Source organism: Musca vetustissima, unplaced genomic scaffold (assembly GCF_032173495.1).
Source record: "Musca vetustissima isolate MV318-11 ecotype Yass unplaced genomic scaffold, APGP_CSIRO_Mvet_v1 utg45714, whole genome shotgun sequence".
NCBI classification, from domain to species: Eukaryota; Metazoa; Arthropoda; class Insecta; order Diptera; family Muscidae; genus Musca; species Musca vetustissima.
The window spans coordinates 86,647-107,934 of record NW_026889446.1 but is presented as its reverse complement, the minus strand read 5'-3'; the positions used below and the strand labels follow the sequence as shown (position 1 = coordinate 107,934).

Here is a 21,288-nt window from a genome sequence, read left to right as displayed (position 1 = left end):
AAGCCTTGTAGATATTTTTACATATTTAAAAAGCCTGCATATTCCTTTCGACGAACCCACCATTTAAAAACTCCAACGATGTGTTTACACCTAACCCATTGGGATTAATTTAAATTTGTTACACATGCCTATGTGCATGTATGGATTGTTGATAACTGTCTGCACCTTTCCCCCACATACCCTCAACGCAACCATGTTCCATAAATAAAACTGATTTGCATTTAACGCCAATAAATACTGGGAAATAAATACAGCGTGACATATTTATCAGCAAAGGATGTGAAAACAAAAAAAAAACGTTTTATAATGGAACACAGCTTTTGGCTGCAAGGTCGGTCGGTGTGGTGTCGGCGGGTTTATTGATTTTTACAAAAAAAAAATACAATTACATGTGCCCTGCGAAGCTTAAGGCCTGTCCTTTTTTATTACACCTCAAACTAACCACAAGTTTACTAATCTTTACATGTTTTCCAATTTATTACAGATTATATCGACACCTCCACACCATATTGCAAAAATTCCCTATATTTTGGGCCTTCCTTTTCCATTCCCCTAAACCTCAAAGTAAACTTAATTTAAGTTCCGAAGCAACAGCAACAAAATGATTAAAGTTAGACGATGGAATGTCAGCGTGTTATTGGTAGCTGCAACGGCATTGCTGGCAATTTTAACACCTTCTTCAAATGCATCGACGACGACTTTCGATGTTAGCAAAATGATACCGGTTGCCGATAGAAATATACGAACCGGAAATAAAATGCTCATCGAAAGGGAAATAAATGATGCGACGCAAAAAGCTGTCATCAAGGAGGAGGCAAGAAAAGAAGATGCTGCCGCCGAAGATGATGGTGTCTTGGATGTGAATGAGTTGCCGATACGTTATGATGAGGCACAGCTATGGCGTATTTATAATATATCCGAATCTATGAGTCGTCAAAACTCGGCACCATTGGCTGATATTCTCGAGAGTAAATATGGTAGGTTGAAATAATGAAAATATGTGTGTTTTTTTAGTTTCCCTTAAGATATGAAATGGAAATTAATTTTTTTTCTTACGACTTTTTTTCTTCTCTCTTATGCTTTGATGTTTAGGCGGCACCGTATGGAAAGAAAACTCAAAATTCTTAGATGTCTCCATTGAAAAGCACCATCTTAAGGAAGCCCGCGCCTTTTTGGAAAATCAAAATATAATGACTGAGGTATTGAATACAAATATCCAGGAATTGATTGATGAAGAAGCTGCCGTTGGTGTGAATATGACACAAAGTGAAATGGGTCAGAGGACAAGTAAGTAACAGAAAAATTAGTTTTAATAAATCCACACCTTGGACATGGCTACAAAAAATATTTTAATAAATCCACACCTTGGACTTGGCTACAAAAAATATTTTTAATAAATTCACACCTTGGACTTGGCTACAAAAAATATTTTTAAAAAATCCACGCCTTGGACTTATTTACTAACTTAGCTGGCTTGTGACAGAACTTTCATTTCATAAGCCGAGCTTAAAAAAGATTTCCAGGCGCGTCGGTCTTTTGCGCATTTTTTCCAATTTGAAAGACCATATCCGGCAATTTTGTCTTCCACTTGGTCTTTCCATCTTATTCGTGGCCTTCCCCTTCTGCGTGAACCATCAGCTGGTTCGCTTTTAAATGCCTTCTGGGCTGGGGCATCTTCATCCATTCTCACAGCATGACCAACGTAGTCGCTGCAACTCAATACGTCTAACAATGTCGATGTCCGAGAATAGCCGTCAACGCAGATCGGCCCATAGATCTTTCGGAGAATTTTTCTCTGAAACACTCCAAGAGCTGCCTCATCTGCTTGAGCAAGTACCCATGCTTCAGATCCATATAAAAGCACGGGTTGTATCAGCGTCTTGTAGAGTGTGAGTTTGGACTGGCGGGAGGTGGCCTTGCTTTTGAGTTGTTTGCTCAGACCATAGTAGCATCTGTTGGCCATCACTAACCTTCTCCAAATTTCAAAACTGATGTCATTCGTTTTGTTTATGGCGGTACAAAGGTCTATAAAATCTTTGACTACTTCGAAGCAGTAGTTCTCAAGTTTCACAGTTGGTCCGAGTCTACTGGACGTATTGCGCGTTGATACCATCAGCTTGGTCTTCTCGCCGTTTACTGCCAGACCCACTTTGGTAGACTCCTTCTCAATTTGTTCAAAGGTGACTGTTACCGCTCTCAGTGTTGGACCCATTATGTCGATGTCATCGGCGTAGGCGAGTAACATGTGTTGTTTGGTGTACAGAGTGACATTCCTTTTCACTTTTGCCTCTCGTATGACCTTTTCCAGCAGGATGTTAAAAGGTCACACGACAAACTGACACATTGTCTAAATCCTCGTTTGGTATTAAATGGCTCCGAGAGGTCCTTTCCGAATTTAACTGCTAATCTTGTGCCAGTTAAAGTTATCCTGCATAGTCGTATTAATTTTGCAGGAATGCCAAACGCAGACATGGCTTTATACACCTCTGATTGGGTAGGCCTGTCAAATGCGGCTTTATAGTCGACGAATAGGTGGAATGTGTCGATGTGTTTTTCATGGGGTTTTCCAGCATTTGGCGCAGAGTGAAAATCTGGTCAATGGTGGATTTTCCAGGTATGAAGCAGCATTGGTTTGGTCCAATAAGGTCATCTGACCAGTCTTGAATAGTTCGGCTTGTAACGCATCGGCACCTGCTGCTTTATTATTCTTCAGCCGATTGATTTCTATTCTGACTTCATCTTGGCTAGGTGGTCCGTCATCAATTATTGGTTCTGGGTTATCCTCTTCACCGCTACTATTTGATTCCAGAAGGTTTTCAAAATGCTCCTTCCAGATCCTCAGCACGCTGTCTGTATATGTCACCAGGTTTCCTTCTTCATCTCTACAGAAGGATGTGCCTGCACCAAAGCCTTCGGTCTGTTGTTTTACCCGTTGATAGAATTTTCGGACTTCATTTTGACTCCTGTACATCTCGATTTGCTCACGCTTACGTTTTTCTTGTTCTTTCTGAAAATACGTTTCTCCTCTCTCCTTTTCTCCCCTTGCTCTATACGCTGTGTATTTCATATCAGTAGCATTACGATCGTACCACGGATTTCTTGATGGTGGTCTTTGGTACCCAATTGTTGCTTTTGCTGCAGTTTGTAGGGAGTGGGCAATTTTCTGCCACTGTGCTTCTATATTATTATCATTGTACTGCTTGAGTACGTCCGCCACAGTGCAGATTCGCAGATCATGGTCCTTTATACGTTTGTGGTGGTCGTCAACATTAGGTGGGTTTGGTTTTCTTTTTCTTTGCTTTTTCATAGTAGGTTCGATTTTTCAAGTGTGGGCAACTAACCCGACGACTCAAGCCATTTTGTTTATACTTCTTATGGGTGAACTCGCGGCACTATTAGCTCACCATTTCATCGGGTGATGAAAATAGCTACCCCAGATGGCACCACGGGGAGGGTAGGGGATGGTATCTATCATCCCCTTGGACTTGGCTACAAAAATAATTTTAATAAATCCACGTCTTGAACTCGGCTACAAAAATATTTTCTAATAAATCTGCGCCTTGGACTAGCCTAGAAAAAATATTTTTAATAAATCTAAGCCTCGGACTACCTTCAAAAAAATATTTTTCATAAATTTTTGCCTTGCACACCCTCACAAAAATAATGCTATATTTTGAAAGTCCTTCTTCGAAATGTGGCTCTCATGTAATGGTACCACCCAATACCTGTCAAAAGCAATTACACTTGAAACTTGTTGTATCGCCCACACAAAGAAGCTTTTTGATAAACAATATGTATGTAGGTCACATTGTCTGTTATTTCAAAATGTTAAATATGTAAACATTCACAACCAAATACCTACACTACCTAAACAATAACATAGTAACTGGCACGGTCCTTCCTGGAAATTTACCCACTTCATTTGCAACAAAACATCTATTTTTAACTTTAAAAATTTTCTGTTTTTAACAAATCAATATTCTCTTTTTTATTTTCAGAAAAAGCCGCTCGCAGTGGTATTCACTGGAAGGACTATCATGATTTGGATACCATTTATGCATTCATGCGTGAGATACGTGGAAAGTTTCCCAATATTTGCCGGCTCTATACAATTGGCAAGACAGCGGAGGGCAGAGATTTGAAGGTTTTGAGGTGAGTCAGTCTATCTGTCTATCAAAGGAAAAAACAATGAAAAAAATCTCAAAACAAATATCTTTATTGAATTCACTTAAAGAAGCATGTTCATTTCACATATATATAACACATTATTGGCACTTTAAATGAATTGCACCCCAAAAAATAATAATAGAGATAACAAACAAAGCACTCTGAGGCGACCACCCACTCCCTTTGGAAACACAAAAGCAAAACAAAAAAAAACACACCAACAACAAAACAAACATTTAACATTATCATCTAATTGAGAAATTATTTAATTGTCATTTTAACATTGTGTGTAGGTATGTGTGTGATTTTTATATATAAAAAATTCTGTTTGATAATGAGAAAGAGGAGCGTACATAAATTCCCGTCGAACACTTGAAAACACGGAGAAGACAATTAACAAGAATTATGCAAAAAAAAAAGTATGGGTTGTATGTGGCTTATGACGGAAACTTGAGCCAGTTTAGATAATTTACAAACTACCTAAATGAGAAATGTATAAAAAAAATCGTTAAGTTCGTCATCCTGAATTGAACATTCAAAATACCTAAAATCGATCAGAACTTATATGTTGAAAAGCAATGAGAACCCAAATCAAATCAAAATCAAATTAGGACCAATTCGGTGGAAAAAAAGTGCTCAAACTCCTTAAAATATCTAGTAATGAAGGGTAAATATCTAGTAATGAAGGGTAAATATCTAGTAATGAAGGGCACCGATATATGTGATCTACCCCCAAAATTTGACTCAATATTGACAATATTTTTGGTATTGTTCTACCCAATGAGAAATAAATTGAGAACCCAAAAAGAATAAAAGTAGGTCCAATATCGAATAATAAAGGGTAACCGATGTATATAATTTACCTCAAAACTTGACGCAATACTGATAATATTTTTCGTATGGAGGCTTTCTGAGAATCCAAAATATCCAATTCATTGGGAAATTTTGCTCAAAATACTGAATATTGAGGAATAGGTTATATGAGGCCTACTCCGAATATTCCATCAATATTCATAATTTTTGGTTTGGGAGGTTTCTATCTCATGAATATACAAAAAAAATACCAAATTACAGACAATTCTGTTGAAAATCCGTAATCCCTTAATTTTACGAAATTGCAGAGGTATCCTTAAATGGGAGCTCACCCGACCTACCGTAAAAATTAGATCCATTTTAATAATTGTTGGTATGGACATATCCTTCTCAACGAAAACCAAAATACTTAGTTAAAACCCACTTTGGTTGAAAAACGCGTCCAAGCACCCCGAAATTCGGAGGTTGGCATTATATGGGGCCTAATCTAAAAGTGGATCAATATTAATAATTTTTTTGTAGGATGGTTTGTTAATCAATGAGGATCCAAAATATTGAATAACAGCCAGTTTGGTTGAGAAACGTGTCCAAGCCCCCCGAAATATCGAAATTCAGAAGGTAGTGTATATATATGGGCTACCCCAAAAAGTAGACCAATAGTGATCATTTTTGGATGGAAGATTTGCCACCCCATGATGAACCCAAAATTCCAACCTATTTCGTTGAAAAACGTGCTCAAGCCCCTAAAAATACCAAAATTGGAGCGATATTGAAAATGTTTGGTAGGGGGATATTCGGCCAAATTAGGATCCAACATATCAAATTTCAGCAAATTCGGTTAAACAATTTGCCATTTTCCCAAAAATACCTTGAAATTTCAAGGGCGCCGTTATATGGGGGCTATCCTAAAAATTAGACCAAATTTGATCATTTTTGGTATGCAGATTTGCTACCCAAAGAGAACCCAAAATACCAAATTACAGCCAATTTATATGAAAAACATGCCCAAGCTCCCCAAAATATCGAAATTCCGGAGGTACCCTTAAATGGGGGCTACCCTAAAAACATTACCAACATAAAAACATTGTCAACATTCCAGCTCTATCGTTTCGGCCAAATCCACATTTGATACAATTTATGCACATTAGTAAAAATTACCAAAACGTCCTACATATCCCAATCTTACACCCCAACATTGACTCCAAATTCTAATTACAAATTACATCAAATATAGTACGATTTAGTACTTTTCGTACAATTTCCAAAACTACATACATATCCCAATCCTACACTCCGACGGTAATATTAATTTCAAAATTCAGGATGCCAACTCCATCCGTTCCTCCAAATTCAAATTGTACAAAATTTAGTACAATTCATATACATAATTTTCACTTCCAGAACCACATGATTATCGACCCTACTTCTCAACTTTAATTTGTATTCCAAATTTCAAGTTTTTGGCTCTATCCATTCACATGCTACGAGATTGTAACAAATTCCGTACATTTTAGTACTTTTCGGATACTTATAGTTCAAATGTCCAAAAACCCTTTGGTACATCTATCCTACACTCCATCAGTAACCCTCAATCAGAGTTCTAGCTTCACCTGTTGGCCCAATATAAATAGTACCACACTTAGTACTTTTCGTAACGTTCTAGTGCGTATTTCCAAAGCCTTAACATGTGGTCCAACTTAAAGAAATTTGAGTTAGGATGTCTGACGGTACTTTATGGGGTCTCCGGTAAATATTTCGAGGTGTTGCAAATGTAATTTAATGTACACATGTTTACCCCAAAAGTCCTCAACTGAAATTTTTTCTCCACTCTAATTTACCATTTCAAAGTCTATGTCAAGTACACACAGCGAAGTAACCACTTTAACTACGCCTCTGCAATCCAGACACACTTATGGCGTGTTGTTATTACACTCATGACGCTGTTGATGTTTTGATGATGATAAAACACACACTCAGTCAACTTATATGGCAAAAAAACGACAATAACAACAACAGCAGCAAAAAAAAATATTGTTTGCATTTTGGTTGCAACCACATTTTTTTCAGAATTCCATCAGCTGGTTTTCAATGTTTGTGGGAGGTACCAGGAGGCCATCCGTACAACCATCAAATCCATCGTCAAATATGATACTACTATGGAAAACTGACTATCAACAACATTTATACAATTTTTCGCGTGTGAGTGTGTATCTGTGTGCATTTTCGTGTTGGTTATCATCGCCCAAAACATTTCCTAGTTTAAAAACTTGCGGATATAACAACCAGCAAAATTATACAAATTTTTTGTAGTTTTCCAATTCAATTGTATTACAGATGGATTAGAGGGATATAAATGTTTCTGTTTGGGTTTTTAGTTTCAGTTTCAGTTTAATCAGGAAAAGTCGGCAATGAAATTTGTTGAACATTAATGTCATTCTCGGGATGGTTTTGTTGGAATGTGATATGATATTAAAGTTTTTAATTGGTTAAATTATTTTTCATGTGGTAATAATGAAATATGGGATATGTATTAAAATGTTTATTCAAATCGCAATACCTCAAAATATTCACCGAAGACCCCAATTATAAAAATAAAATTCATTATGGTTATCTGTCATCGTTAAGTCGCAAAATTTAAGATAGAGCTTTGAAATTTGTCTACAATTCCTATAATGTTTGGTATTGGAAGTAGGATACCCATAGAATTGGAAATATATGCAAAAATATCAATATAAATCCATGTGCATACATACATCCACATAAAAGTCTCGTTCGTATTCCGAGTTCTAGATCGGTACACAATTTTTCACATAAAATTTCCAAATATGAACCTTTGATATTTGGACATAACCTCTTTTGAAGCTTTGGAATTTTCTTATATACAATTCATAAGATGTTTAGTATTGAAAATGGGATATGTCGGTCCACCTTATGATACTTACTTATCTGGCTTATGACAGAACATTTGTTCCATAAGTCGAGCTTAAAAAAGATTTCCAAGCGTGTCGGTCTTGTAAGCAGCTTTTCCAATTTAAAATACCATGTTCGGAAAGGTTCTCTTCCACTTGATTTTTTCATCTAATTCGTGGCCATCCCCATCTGAGTGAACCATCAGTTGACTCCATTTTATATGCCTTTTGTGATGGGGCATCCTCATTCATTCTCACAACAAGACCTAACCAACGAAGTCGTTGCAGCTCGACACGTCTGACAATGCCGATGGTACAGCATGGTTCATTCGACGGCGATATTCACCGTCAAATCGGTCCATAGATCATTCGGAGAATTTATCTCTCGAGCACTCCAAGAGCTGCCTCATTTGCTTGCGCAAGTACCCATGCTTTCACATCCATATAACAGTACGGGTAGTATCAGCGTCTTGTAGAGTATGAGTTTGGTCTGGCGGGAGGTGGTGTTTCAAACTGCTTACTTAGACCATAGTAGCATCTGTTGGCCAACACTATTCTTCTCCGAATTTCAAAATTGATGTCATTAGTTTTGTTTATGGCATTAGTTCACTACCTCGAAGCTGGAGTTTTCAAGTTTCACAATTTGTCCAAGTCTACTGGACGTCTTGCGCGTTTATACCATCAGCTTGGTTTTCTCGCCATTTACTGCCAGTCCCAGTTTGATCCAATAATGTCATTGACCATTGGATTCAGTCGTTCACACAGCACGCTGGATAGCACTTTATATGCGATGGGAAGGAGATTAATTTTCTGTAATTGGCACATATCGCCTTGTCTCCTTTTTTTGTGCACGAGACACAGGATGCTTAGGTTCCAATCATTGGGCATGCATTCCTCTAGCCAAATTGTACTAATCAGCTAGGTCATAGTTCGGTTGGTAATCCATCGGCATCGGCTGCCGATTGATTGTTACTCTGACCTCATATTGGCTAGATGGTTTACAATCCATCCATACCGTCATCTCTTGTTGGTTCTGAGGTATCATCTTCACCGCCAGGAGTTTTTCAAAATGCTCCTTGCAGATCCTCAACATGCTGTCTGTATCTGCACAGGCAGGAGTTTTTCAAAATGCTCCTTGCAGATCCTCAACATGCTGTCAGTATCTATCACCAGGTTTCCTTCTTCATCTCTAAAGAATGACATGCCTGCACCAAAGCCTTCGGTTTGGTGTTTTATTCGTTGGTAAAATTTCCGGACTTCATTCTGTCTCCTGTACATCTCGATTTGCTCACGCTCACGTTTTTCTTGTTCTTTCTTCTGAAAATACCTTTCTCCTCTCTTCTTTTCTCCCGATAATTCTCCCTCGCATTGCTACTGTCTGCAGGGTTGCCCTATACGCTGCGATTTTCACATCAGTAGCATTACGACACTCCTGGCCGTACCACGGGTTTCTTGATGGTAGTCTTTGGTACCTAAGTGTTGTTTTGCTGCAGTTTATAGGGAGTGGGTAATTATTTGCCATTGTGCGTCTACATATTATTATCGGGACAAGGAGTGTTTTCGTCAAGCAGGTGGGTAAGTTGAGCGGAGTAGGCTTCTGCTACCTGTTGTGTTTCCAACACAACGCGGAAACTCCAGACGTCGAGTTTCCGCGTTGTGTTAGATCGCACTTTTACTGCTTCATTAAGACGATTGCGAAACTTGGCTTCTACAAGGTAGTAGTCCAAATCGATATTCGCTCCTCGGATCGATCTAACGCCTAAAACACTGGATGAATGCCTTCCGATTTGATTTCGTTGTTTCAAGGAGGCTGAAATTCCCCCCAAATATTCGGTAATTTAAAATGTGTCACATACGGCAGAGCTTTTGGAAATTCGTACTAGAACGGAACGAAAGGTACTAAATATGGTACCATTAGTATTTGACGAACCGGTAGAGCTAGAACTCTGGAACTTGGAATGAGGGTCACTGATGGAGTGTAGAATAGATGTAGCAAAGTTTTTTTGGTAAATTTGGTACAATTGTGTAGCATATGAATGTATAGAGCAAAAAACTTTAAATTTTAACAGGGAATTAAGGTTGAGAGGTAGGGCCGATATAAATAGTTTGTTTTGACAGTTTGCACTCATGTATGCGAAAAGTACTATATGGTACTATATTTGGTGCAATTTTAATTTGGTGGTATGGATGGAGCTGGAATCCTTAAACTTGAAATTAACATTATTGTCGAAGTGAAGGATTGGGATATGTGCGTAGATTTGGAAAATTTTCACTTATGTGTACGAAAATTATACTATAATTGGTACAATTTTTGGGTGAATCGATAGAGCTGGAACATTGAAATTTGAAAATAAAATTTTTGTTGGAGCGTAAGATTGGGGTATGGATGTAGTTTTGCAAAATTCATTCTTATGGGTACTATTCGGTACAATTTGAATTTTGTTGGGGTGTAGAATTGGGCTATGTTGGAAGTTTTGGAAATTCGTACAAATGCGTACTAAATTTGGTACAATTTGGATTTGGTTAAACCGATAGAACTGGAATTGGGGTGTTAGTGTTGGAATCCTCAAATTTGAAGTTGGAATCATTGTTGGGGTATAGGATTGGGCTATGTAGGAAGTTTTGGAAATTCTTACTAATGTGTACTAAATGGTCTAAATTTGAATTTAGGTGAATCGATAGAGTTGACATTTTGAAATTTGAAGTAAAAATAACTGTTGGGGTATATGATCGATATTTTGGGGAGTTTCGACACATTTCTAAACCATATTGGCTGTATATTAGTATATGAATTTACATTGGGTACAAAATCCTCTTACCAAAGTGATCAGTGTTGCTCTATATTTCGGATCACCCGCATTTATTTGATATTTTTCATCCGAATTGACTACAGTTAGTTATTTTATATTTGCGTATCAAATCTTCGTACCAAAAATTTTGTCATGTCGTAGCCCCCATATAAAAGCCCACAATGTTTATAGAATTCGTTAGTTCCGGTAGTTGGTCGTGTAAATAAATAGAGTAGGAATCTTTGTTGGTTGAATTTTAGTAATACTGTCCAAAAATGTTCAGTTTTTGCTTCAACTGTATTTATACCACATGCTTATAGCATTCAAGAGTTCCGATAACTGGTCATGTGAATAAATTGGGTGAAAATCCTTCATGGTTGAATTTTGGGTAATACTGCCCAAAAATGTTCAGTTTTTGCTTCAACTGTATTTGTACCTGTGGTGACCAGTCTCAAACTGTTTGGGGTTCTATTGGTAATAGCTTCGGCTATGAACATGACAGAAGGTTTCGGCAGCACAGGAGTTTTAGATGGGCTCCGCTCCTCATCCCAGGAGTTGATCACGGCCAAATACGTGTGATCGATTGGTACTTGAATTATGGTGTGGGGTCGCTTTGTATTAAGTGGTGTTTACCGTGGGGTAAGTCCGCAAGGTAGTCACCCACGTACTCTAAGCATCTCTGTATTTCTACCTCTTTCACTTTTTTCAATTTTATTTAAGCGTGAAAGTTTGTTTAATCTATTTAATTCACTCATAATGCGACCTAATCATCCGACATTTGTCGAATTTTAGCACGCGTCTTCCAAACATTAGAGATAACAGAGAGCAAAATCATCATGCCATCATTACTCAAAACTTGACTTATGACTTAATATACTCTAAACGGCCTCCCACGATTTTGTTGCATAGGGTTTATTATTTAATGATAGACAAATTTTCCGATATGAAAACATCGTTTTCCCTTCTCGGAAATCGCAAACATTTTTTATTCGCAATCGATTTTTTTCAAAATATATAAAAAGTTTCGTTTTTTATTTTGTTCTACAAAGTTTGTTGATCTCTTATCGCAATTTGTTTTATTTTTGTTTTTGCAACATTTACATATAAATATATAATTTATAAGCAAATTTCACAGTCATTCATTAATTTCGTGTGTTATCAATTTCTTCGTTGCTTAAGCTTTCAATTTCAATTATTTTACACACACGTTTTTTGTATAATATGTGACGATAATGATGATGTTCTTGTTGCTATTATTTTTAACAAAAACAACAACAAAAAATAATTATAAATTCTATTTCAGTTCATCCAGTTAAACCTTGATTTCAAACACGGTTTTTTATTTGCAATGCTCAGATTCGCATGTTTAATAGAAAATTTTTTAATAGAAAATTTTGAAATTCGAATATAATAAGAGTAATTATTGCGAAGAGAGAGAGAATCTGGTGTTGAGATAATAACAAAAAGGCTTAATTGATAAAAATATGAAAATTTAAATATATCAGAAATAAATAAAATAAAAAAAATAAATCGAAGTCATAAGATAATAATCGCTGGAATTGAACCATTTTGATGCAAGGGACAAATCGAACTACTATAGTAAAATAAACAGGATAGAGTGTCCTTATAATACGTGTATGACCTGGAAGCACAATATGAATTATAATTCAAAGTTGGCTTCAGTTTCGGCGAATATTATCGAAAGTTTCCCATTTATCAATATCATTTCTATATTAAATTTCTTTCATAAAAATATTTTTGTATGATCATGTTAGTTATCTCCCTTCCCTTTTTACAATAATAAAAAATGAAGTTTTTATCTCTTCAATTTGTTATTGCAAAATATCAACAAAAACATTTTTCCATTATAATTGTAAAGTAAAACAATTGTCTGACTGTTTGTCTGGCTGGTGTCATTACTTTGTTTTTTTTTGTACTTTTTGTAATTATTTCAATTCGCTTGTAGGGGTTCATCACATAACTGACCTCACTCAATACCATTGTGTTCGTTGTCGACGTTTAGAGTTCAAGATCAAATCCGAAGAACAAATACGTATTGAAAAAAATTGTTTTGATTTATTGATCTTTTAGTTGTATTTGTAAAAATATATGTATTTGCATTTTATGTTATGCCTTCGTTTGTTGTTGCCTCTGCTAATTATTTATTTTGTAATCGTTTTATGTGACTGAAAAACTTAGTATGTATTTGACAAAATTCAATGTTAAAATATGTTAATTAATATACAAATAGAATTTTGTCATACTATTATGACATTTTGCAATGCCACTGTACGCATATTTGCACTTGTTTGATATGAAAACAATGGCTTGAGATTGCTAAGATGTACGACGCGTAAATCATAGTAAATCAAGTGAAGAGATTATGAATTAAACCAATGTTAGGAAAAAAAAAGTAATCCGTGGTAACCCAGATATGGTTATGAAACACGTCCTTAAAAAGTTTAATTACAAAGTCACCGACTCACGGTAAAATATTTAATTTCCTAATAAAACAAAATAATCTTCCAACCAAGCTCCCGAAGTTTCTGTCGAGTTACTGTAGATGTGTGTGGCCTACCGTTGTCCTGGTGGAAGACGACACCTCTCCTGTTGGTCAATTCTGGCCGTTTCTGGTCAATTGTAAATGGTTTAAACCCGTTTTATGTTAGATTTTAATTGACTGTTACAGTATCAGAACCATAAAAACCATTCACAAATTTCGCCGCCTGGCTTGCATTTTCGCCTTTGTCAAAGAAAAACTGTAAAATATACCGAATTGTCTCTTCGTTCACTTCCATTTTTAACACCCATGTAATTCACAACTGAATGCACCAAACAAAAAACAGCAAAATAATTTTTTTACTGCGAAATGTCACCCTTTCAACGAGCATAAATATGAAATTGTTAGATCGATACTTTCGGGAAATCTATTAGTACAGCTATCTGCCGAAAATATAATCCATTTATTTTCGCCCAACCATATATTAGGAACAACAAAATCCACATTAGTTTTGAAACTCAATTCATTGAGACTTCTTTCAAATTTTTGGATCTAAAACCATACAAAGTCTGGTTCATTTTCTAGGGTAAGGGATTCCATAGCCTCCCACCTTCTATCTGCAGCCGCTGTGCTCAGAATCGAAGATTCCCCGATAAAATGTCCGCCTTCTTTCTTTTCACATTCTCCTTCTCACTCAGCATTTATATTTTCATTCTGTTTTTTCTTTGGATTTTCCACCAAGCTGTAGTGGCCACATGACGTTTTTGACAAAGAAGCTCGGGACCATTATGCAAAATACAGAATATATTATTTAGACACTTAGAAAAATCAAAAATGTATTATGATAGGGAAACAAAAACATACATTTCAGGCAAAATTAATCAAGTGAATAAACGAAACCCCCTCATTTAATAATCAGAGTCCCCCAGTGCGTATAACTACTGGCACAACGTATACGCCACAATTTCTCTCCAGTATTTATGTTTTAAATTCATATTTTTATGTTGAGAAAAATCGATTGAGTATAATAACAAATTTTAATCATTTCTATAATCCAAGTTGTTCCAAAAATATATTCAAGAATGAATCCCATTTTGTTGCTTTTATACTAGAAAATGTCAAACTTTCCTATGGGAATGTCAGCTGGCACCCGGTAACACTTGGTATTACCTAGACGAGAAATATATGTATATAATAGTCTTCGTATCAAATCGGAAACACAAATTTTGGTTTTATTTTACATTTTGACCAAATTGTGGTCTCATTTTTCTCCTCCATCTTCCAAATTGATCTGAGTTTAGAAAAAGTATTTAAATATGGAGAGATCGATAGAAAAGTTCACCAACCAGACAAGGAGACGAACTGACCGACATGGCTAAATCGATTCCAAACGGATTTGATTCAGACACTTCGCGTCTAAAATCGATATTTCGATGAGTAAAGTTTTTGAATAAGCAAACGGGTTCTACCGTGAACCGTGGAACCAGTACTAATAATAAATCGGCACTGGTAATTATTTTGTCAGGAAGCTTGCAAGCTATGCATATTTTCAATCGATTGATTAAAATCGGTACAAATGCTGGTTTTATAAACTGAAAATTCAATTTCCAATTTGGGGATATGGATCTGTCTCCCGCAAATATATTTGATTAATGTGTTAGGCACAATTAAATATATTTATGGCTAATATTTTAGACAAATCCGAAAATTCTTCATAATCTGCAATTTTTACGAAATCCCAAAAATATATAATTTTCTAAGTAAGTATCGTATAGAAATATGCGAATATAGATTTCTTGCCTTAGAGAATCATATCAAAATGCAATGATGGAGATTTTTTAGAATATTTGGAGGTCAACAAATATTGTGGTATTTAGTTTAAGGTTCAAGGATGAAAGAGATGCACAAAAACTTCAAATAGAAGGAGGATATGTTTTACATAAATATTCCTCATTTGATTTCACTGAAGACATGCTATCTCAAAAATAACCTCAAATAGCTCAAACAAAGATATACTATCCTAACCACAATGTTAAGGTATTAAAATTTCAGATTCAAAAAATGAAATAAAATTATCTTCCAAATAAATGTCGTTTGGTTTCATTTATATCATTCTTGTGGAAGTTAGAGAGATTTAAATCTGAAATTTTAATATTTTAACATGGGATACGAACCTGTAGTGGTTAACGTAGTTAATCTTTTTTAGGGTGCTGCGAACAATAAAATTGTTTTCAAATTCGATTGTTTTCAATTTATCGCGAATGATAAAGTTACTATGAATGAAGAAACACTTGCAATATCTCACGAATGTTCGCGTCGTACAAAATATTCACGAACGATATAATTTCCCTGCAAGCCTCTTTGATTCGTTCATTCGCATTTGTTGCGAAAAACTCAAAAAACAAATGTTCACGAATATTCGCGATCGTTGTTAAAAAACAAAAACAAACAAACAAAAATATCATAAAAATGTGTTGAATAACAAAGCACATGCCCAACAACTATTGAGTTCACGAACGTTTGTTGTTATTGTTGTTGTTGTTTTGCGAGCACTCGCGAATGTTCATTTTCATTCGTAAATGAATGTCAGAAAGAATGTCAATCGCCAAACAAAACGAACGATCGTTGTGCTCTCACTTGTTTGCTATGCGCGTGCGAACATTCGTAAAAAATTTATCGCAATAAATTCATTCGTAAAATGAGCCCAAACGTAATGAGCGTATTTTGAATAACTCGCGAGCGCACCCTGAGCGTTTGCATCCTATATTTTAGAGTTATCACCAAAAAATGCATCACGTCATAACTCCAAAACGTCATCTATAGTAAATTTGTCTTTCTGGGTTCTTAAAATACTCGCAAAGGTTTTTTAACCCCATAAGGAATACCTGGCTTAAGGGGACCCCCCCATTCTCGGGGTCAAAAATTTTGTTGATATAATTCGAATCTACACTAATTAATAAATGTCCCTACAAAATTTCAAGTGAAAATCTCAAGAACTCAAGATATAGCCGATTTATTGTGTCAGCATCAGGTGACGGCTAAAGGGCTTCTCAAACTTGAAACGCGTTTTTCTCCAAATTTTTTTATTATTTTTTTACTTTTTTAACTTGGTTTTTGGTAAAAAAAAAAATCGGCGATTTTCCACATATATTTTTAAAGGTCCACCATTTTGTTAATTTTAGAGCGAAGTCAATAAACCTAGTTCATACGAGAGCCAGACATGTACTCTTTCTAACACCGTTGGAATTTTCGGATTCCAGTGAGGAGTTATCATGCCCGCCATCAAAAATAAGGACTTTTCTTTAATTACAAAAAAACAAAAACAAAGCAATATCAAAAATTTTTTGTAAATTATTTTTCTTTTTTTTAATTCTTCAAATATATATGTGCAAAGTTACAAACCTTAACAAGCATTGGTATTGATTTACCAGCCCATTGAAAATCTTGGAAAATTAAAATCGAGAATGGGTGGGGTTCCCTTAAAATTAAGTTATTTTATTTTGGGATTTCTTTAAAGAAATAATTAATTTAGTGCTGTGCAAGCATGAAATCTGGTGCCATTGGTTACATTCATTAATAAGATCGTTCTCTGCGTTCTCTTTTAGTAAGTCATTTCATATGGTGGTTTCTCATTTACTCTCCGAGCCTTTTCTCTTTTCACACCTCTAAATCAAAAAGTTAATATGAAATCGCACAGTAAGAAATCTGGGAAGGGTAGGTTCGTATGGTGTTGAACATAGTTGAAAATGTTTTTTTTGCATGATCGGGAAGAAAAATAAGTCATTTTGTGCCAAGTAATGGCTGTAGGGCGGATGTCCCATAAATTACAAATTTTGGTCGGTTAAAAAGACGCCAGTTTGAGCCACATTGTCATGGTGCATATTTCTCCGAAGACTTTGGGCAAACAATTTGTGGCGTACCAGTCACACACCGTCATACATTGCTCAAGCTGAAATTTCGCGACCATAAAGCACATTTATCGATGTGCTTTATTCACGACCAACTTTCGTTACATCTAAGTTTTCAAAGACGCTGATTTGTTTTCTGGATCATACGCATAGATCTATGATTCGTCACTTGTAACGATTTTATATACATTTTTTGAAGTACAAAATTTTCTTGTCCCAATCGTAATGCGTCTTTTGAGCTATTATCAAATTATGCGGGATCCAACGAAAACATTTTTTACGGTCAGGAGTTCAGGCAATATCGTCAAGTGTCATATATCACGGTATCATGACGATCTTAGATTATCAGATCATAGTTCTGGGACACAATAGTCGCTTTTGTACCAAATTCACGATCATTATCGCCATATAAATATTTAAGAAACATCGGTGCAATCTCAACGAATTTTCTGAAGAATTACGTCATGAAAATGTTAACGAAATAATAAACAACACAACACATGATCGTACGTCAATCCGTATTGAATACGCCATATTTGTTATCGACATTTAAACAATATTGTGGGCGAGTTACAAAAAGGACTTTCTCCTCCAACTACAAACTTGTTTAGCGTTAAGAAAAAATATTACCATATGAAAATTTCATGACAAATAATTTACTCTCTTCGCTCAGCAGCGAGAGGGAGAGGGATGAACTTCGTTAAATCGACTCGATATTTTAATGAGGCAAATTTTTAGTCGTTTACTGAAGGGTATGTCATACAAAAATCGGTTTTATTTTCTGAAATTCAAATATTTATGGATCTGTCTCCTGCAAACGTGTTTGACATAATGAGATCCATTTATGATAATTATTACAGATGAATCCGATAGTTCTTCATACAAAAAAAAAACTATTTTTAATGAATATTTTCATAATCCTATTCTTATTTTATTTTTATCGTGTTGTCCATGTACCTCACTTAGAATACGAGTAAAATCTCTTTTAATAGAGAGAAAGACACTTTTTTTCAAAAATATGTAAAAGTTTCATTAATATCAAAACTATTTTCTTTCTTCGTCCTACTTTACGACAATTTTCGCTCATTTCTTATTCTCTTTTTTGTTATTATCTCGAATGTTTTCCTTCAAAAAAAAAACATCATTCGCGATTCGACAGTCTTTTGTTTTGACATATACAATTTGCCTCGCCTCTCACTTGGTGGTTGTTAGTTTTTTAACCGTGTGTTTGGCTACTGTTAATCTTGTCTCTTCACTTACTCGAATGTGGCTAGTTTAGCATTTCATTGTTTGTTTATTTCAGACACTGCATTGCTACTATACAATTCGCATATGTATGTTCCAAATTATTTCGATATACGAGCAAATAACCTACCGGGTGTTTAACATATTTTTATGTGATGATTGTTGGAATTTTGACTTAATATGAGAACATGGCTTCAATAGGATAACGAGACAAACGAGACAGGAAAATCAAAGCTACAAAAAATTTCTGTGCCATACAAAAACCACCAACATTCAAAGAAAATCCAAAAATTTTCTCTATAGTTGTCTTCAATAACTTTAGAGTGACAGTAAAAATCTTTTTACATGGAAAAAATAATTCGAGTACTACAAATTTATATATTCTGACACTTATACATATCAACGAAAATATTAACTTTTCAAAATACAATCTAACTATTAGGCATATTTTAAAATATGAATATCGGAATAAACAACAAAATTTACTTTTCATTTCCTATATATACTCTATTAAAATGTTATCTTGTTTAAAATTAATTACATTTGTAGCTATGTATTTAAATGTGTGCTAATAATAAAAAAAATGAAAATAAATTTAACAAAATACTAAAAGTGTCAAAAAGGCAACAAACATTTGTAATTAACATTTAGACTAATTAAATTTGGCAAATAAAACAACAACAACAACAAAATTATTATCTGTTACTAACAATTCTGGTTTTTAATAAATCTGTTTTGTCCGCAGTAAAGTAGTTAAATGTGGCTTTGTGTGTGTGTATATGTGTGAACTAAAAATCATTGTAGTGTTTGTCTACTAAAACCAAACAGAAAAAAAACAAAAGCAAGTAATAATTATCATCTTAACCCAAATCAAAACAAAAAAATAAAATATCTAAAAACTAAATTTATCATGTAAACGTTGTTGTTGCTGTCTTCTACGTCTTCTCGTGATTTTGATTTCACTTTTTGTTCGCATTTTTATTTACAGAATTTCGGAAAATCCCAAAGAATACAAGAAAATTTGGATTGATGGTGGCATACATGCCCGTGAATGGATTAGCCCGGCCACTGTTACATTTATTCTCTACCAACTGATGTCCAAATGGCAGGATCATCCCGATTACATTCGCCAAAAGACCTGGTATGTTATGCCAGTCATGAATCCCGATGGTTATGTCTACAGTCGTAAAGTGAATCGTTTGTGGCGTAAAAATCGTGCCCCTGCCAAGCGGTCGCAATGTTTGGGTGTGGATTTGAATCGCAACTTCGATATTGGCTGGAGTGGTTATGGTTCATCGACAAATCCCTGCAGTGACACATATCGTGGTGAATCGCCAAATTCGGAGCTGGAAACCGATGCTGTTGTTAAGTTCTTGAGTAAACGGAAATATAATTTGGAATCATATTTGACATTCCATAGTTATGGTCAAATGGTGGTGTACCCTTGGGCCTATAAGGCTGTTAAAGTAAAGGATGCTGGTGTTTTACAACGTGTTGCCAATACTGCCGTACAGCGTATTGAAAAGAAAACCGGACAGATTTATCGTGCCTCGGTGACACATGAAGTGTTGGGTATTGCCGGTGGTGGTTCGGATGATTGGAGTCGTGCCGCCTTGGGTACAAAATATGTTTACACAATTGAGTTGAGAGATCGTGGACAATATGGTTTTGTGCTGCCACCATCACAAATTTTGGAAACTGCCATTGAAGGTTATACCGTGGTGGATACAGTGGCCCAGGCAATTCAATAAACGGCGTACATATAGCGGATTTTTAATTTATGTTTCTCATTTTTTGGCAATACCTATAATTTATTTAAAATTATTTTTAAACAAATGCCAGTGTACTTTTAACAAAAAACCCCTTTTAGCCCCCTTGGCAACAACTATTTTGCGTTTCAGCAAAACGGAAATTAAAACCCCACCAAGAAGGTTATTTTTTTTATTTTTAGTTAAAATTTTAAGTTATTTTATGAATTAAAAAATTATTACATTTATATTTTAATTTAAACAAAAAAATATTATATTTAATAAAAAAAATACTATTAATTTATTGTAATATAAAAATTGTTTCTATTTGGGGAAGTGGGAAAAGCGCCTCATATCGACAAAAAAAAATCATCGGAATCAGAAATCGTTTTAAAAAAATAGTATGGCAGGATATAACACATTGGCACAAAATCGAGCTCATAGCCTGGGGTGCAAAATTCCTTGTGGGCATTAAAGCCTTTATCGATTATATTAAGAACCCAAAGAAGGACAAATTTTCCATAGGTCAAGTTTTTTTTATGGCGTAATGAATTTATAGCTGAAAACTATAAAGTTGATAAAGAAATAGTTTTATATATATAGCAGATTATTTTTGAGATGACATGTCCTCCGTCCAATCAAATGAGGAATATTTTTGTACAACATATCCACCTTCTATCTCGAGTCCTTCTGCATCTGTTTCATCCTTATTCTCCTGGACTGTAAACTAAATAAAATGAGACGAGATTTTTTGACATCCACATACTCTACAAAATTTTGTTCATACGATTTAAGATAGGGTCCTCGTAAGTTTTAATCGTCCTTTTCCACATTTTCCTAATCCTTCCTCATAAAATCTCATATCTATTTACCCTAATCAATTTCGAATAAATTGTGCATTATGAAGAACTGTCGGATTCGTCTCAATAGTTACCATAAACATGTTAATAAAATGTATGCAGCGTATATAGATCCGGATTGTTAAATTTTTGAATCAGATTTTCAGATAAACACCCGATTTTATGGCTAATGAGGGTACATACATGTCTCATGGAAGTACTGGTTAAAATCCCATGTTTCTTTAAACCAAATCCGATTCAGACAATTTGAAGTCGATTTACAAATATGCGTTCGTGCATCAGACTTCCTGTGTGTTCTCTGGCTGACTCTCGAAAGGAGCATATCATAATATTTCTTCTAAATTTAAAT

General features: G+C 35.1%; 1 protein-coding gene across 1 annotated transcript; it reads left to right on the top strand.

Annotated features, from left to right (window-relative positions):
• Nucleotides 1-601: 601 nt before the first annotated feature.
• Nucleotides 602-20,082, top strand: LOC133337162 (carboxypeptidase B). The gene is made up of 4 exons (XM_061545416.1): nucleotides 602-977; nucleotides 1,093-1,287; nucleotides 3,999-4,152; nucleotides 19,320-20,082. Exons 1-4 carry the CDS (start codon nucleotides 602-604, stop codon nucleotides 20,080-20,082), a joined length of 1,488 nt encoding a protein of 495 aa, XP_061401400.1.
• Nucleotides 20,083-21,288: the final 1,206 nt, after the last annotated feature.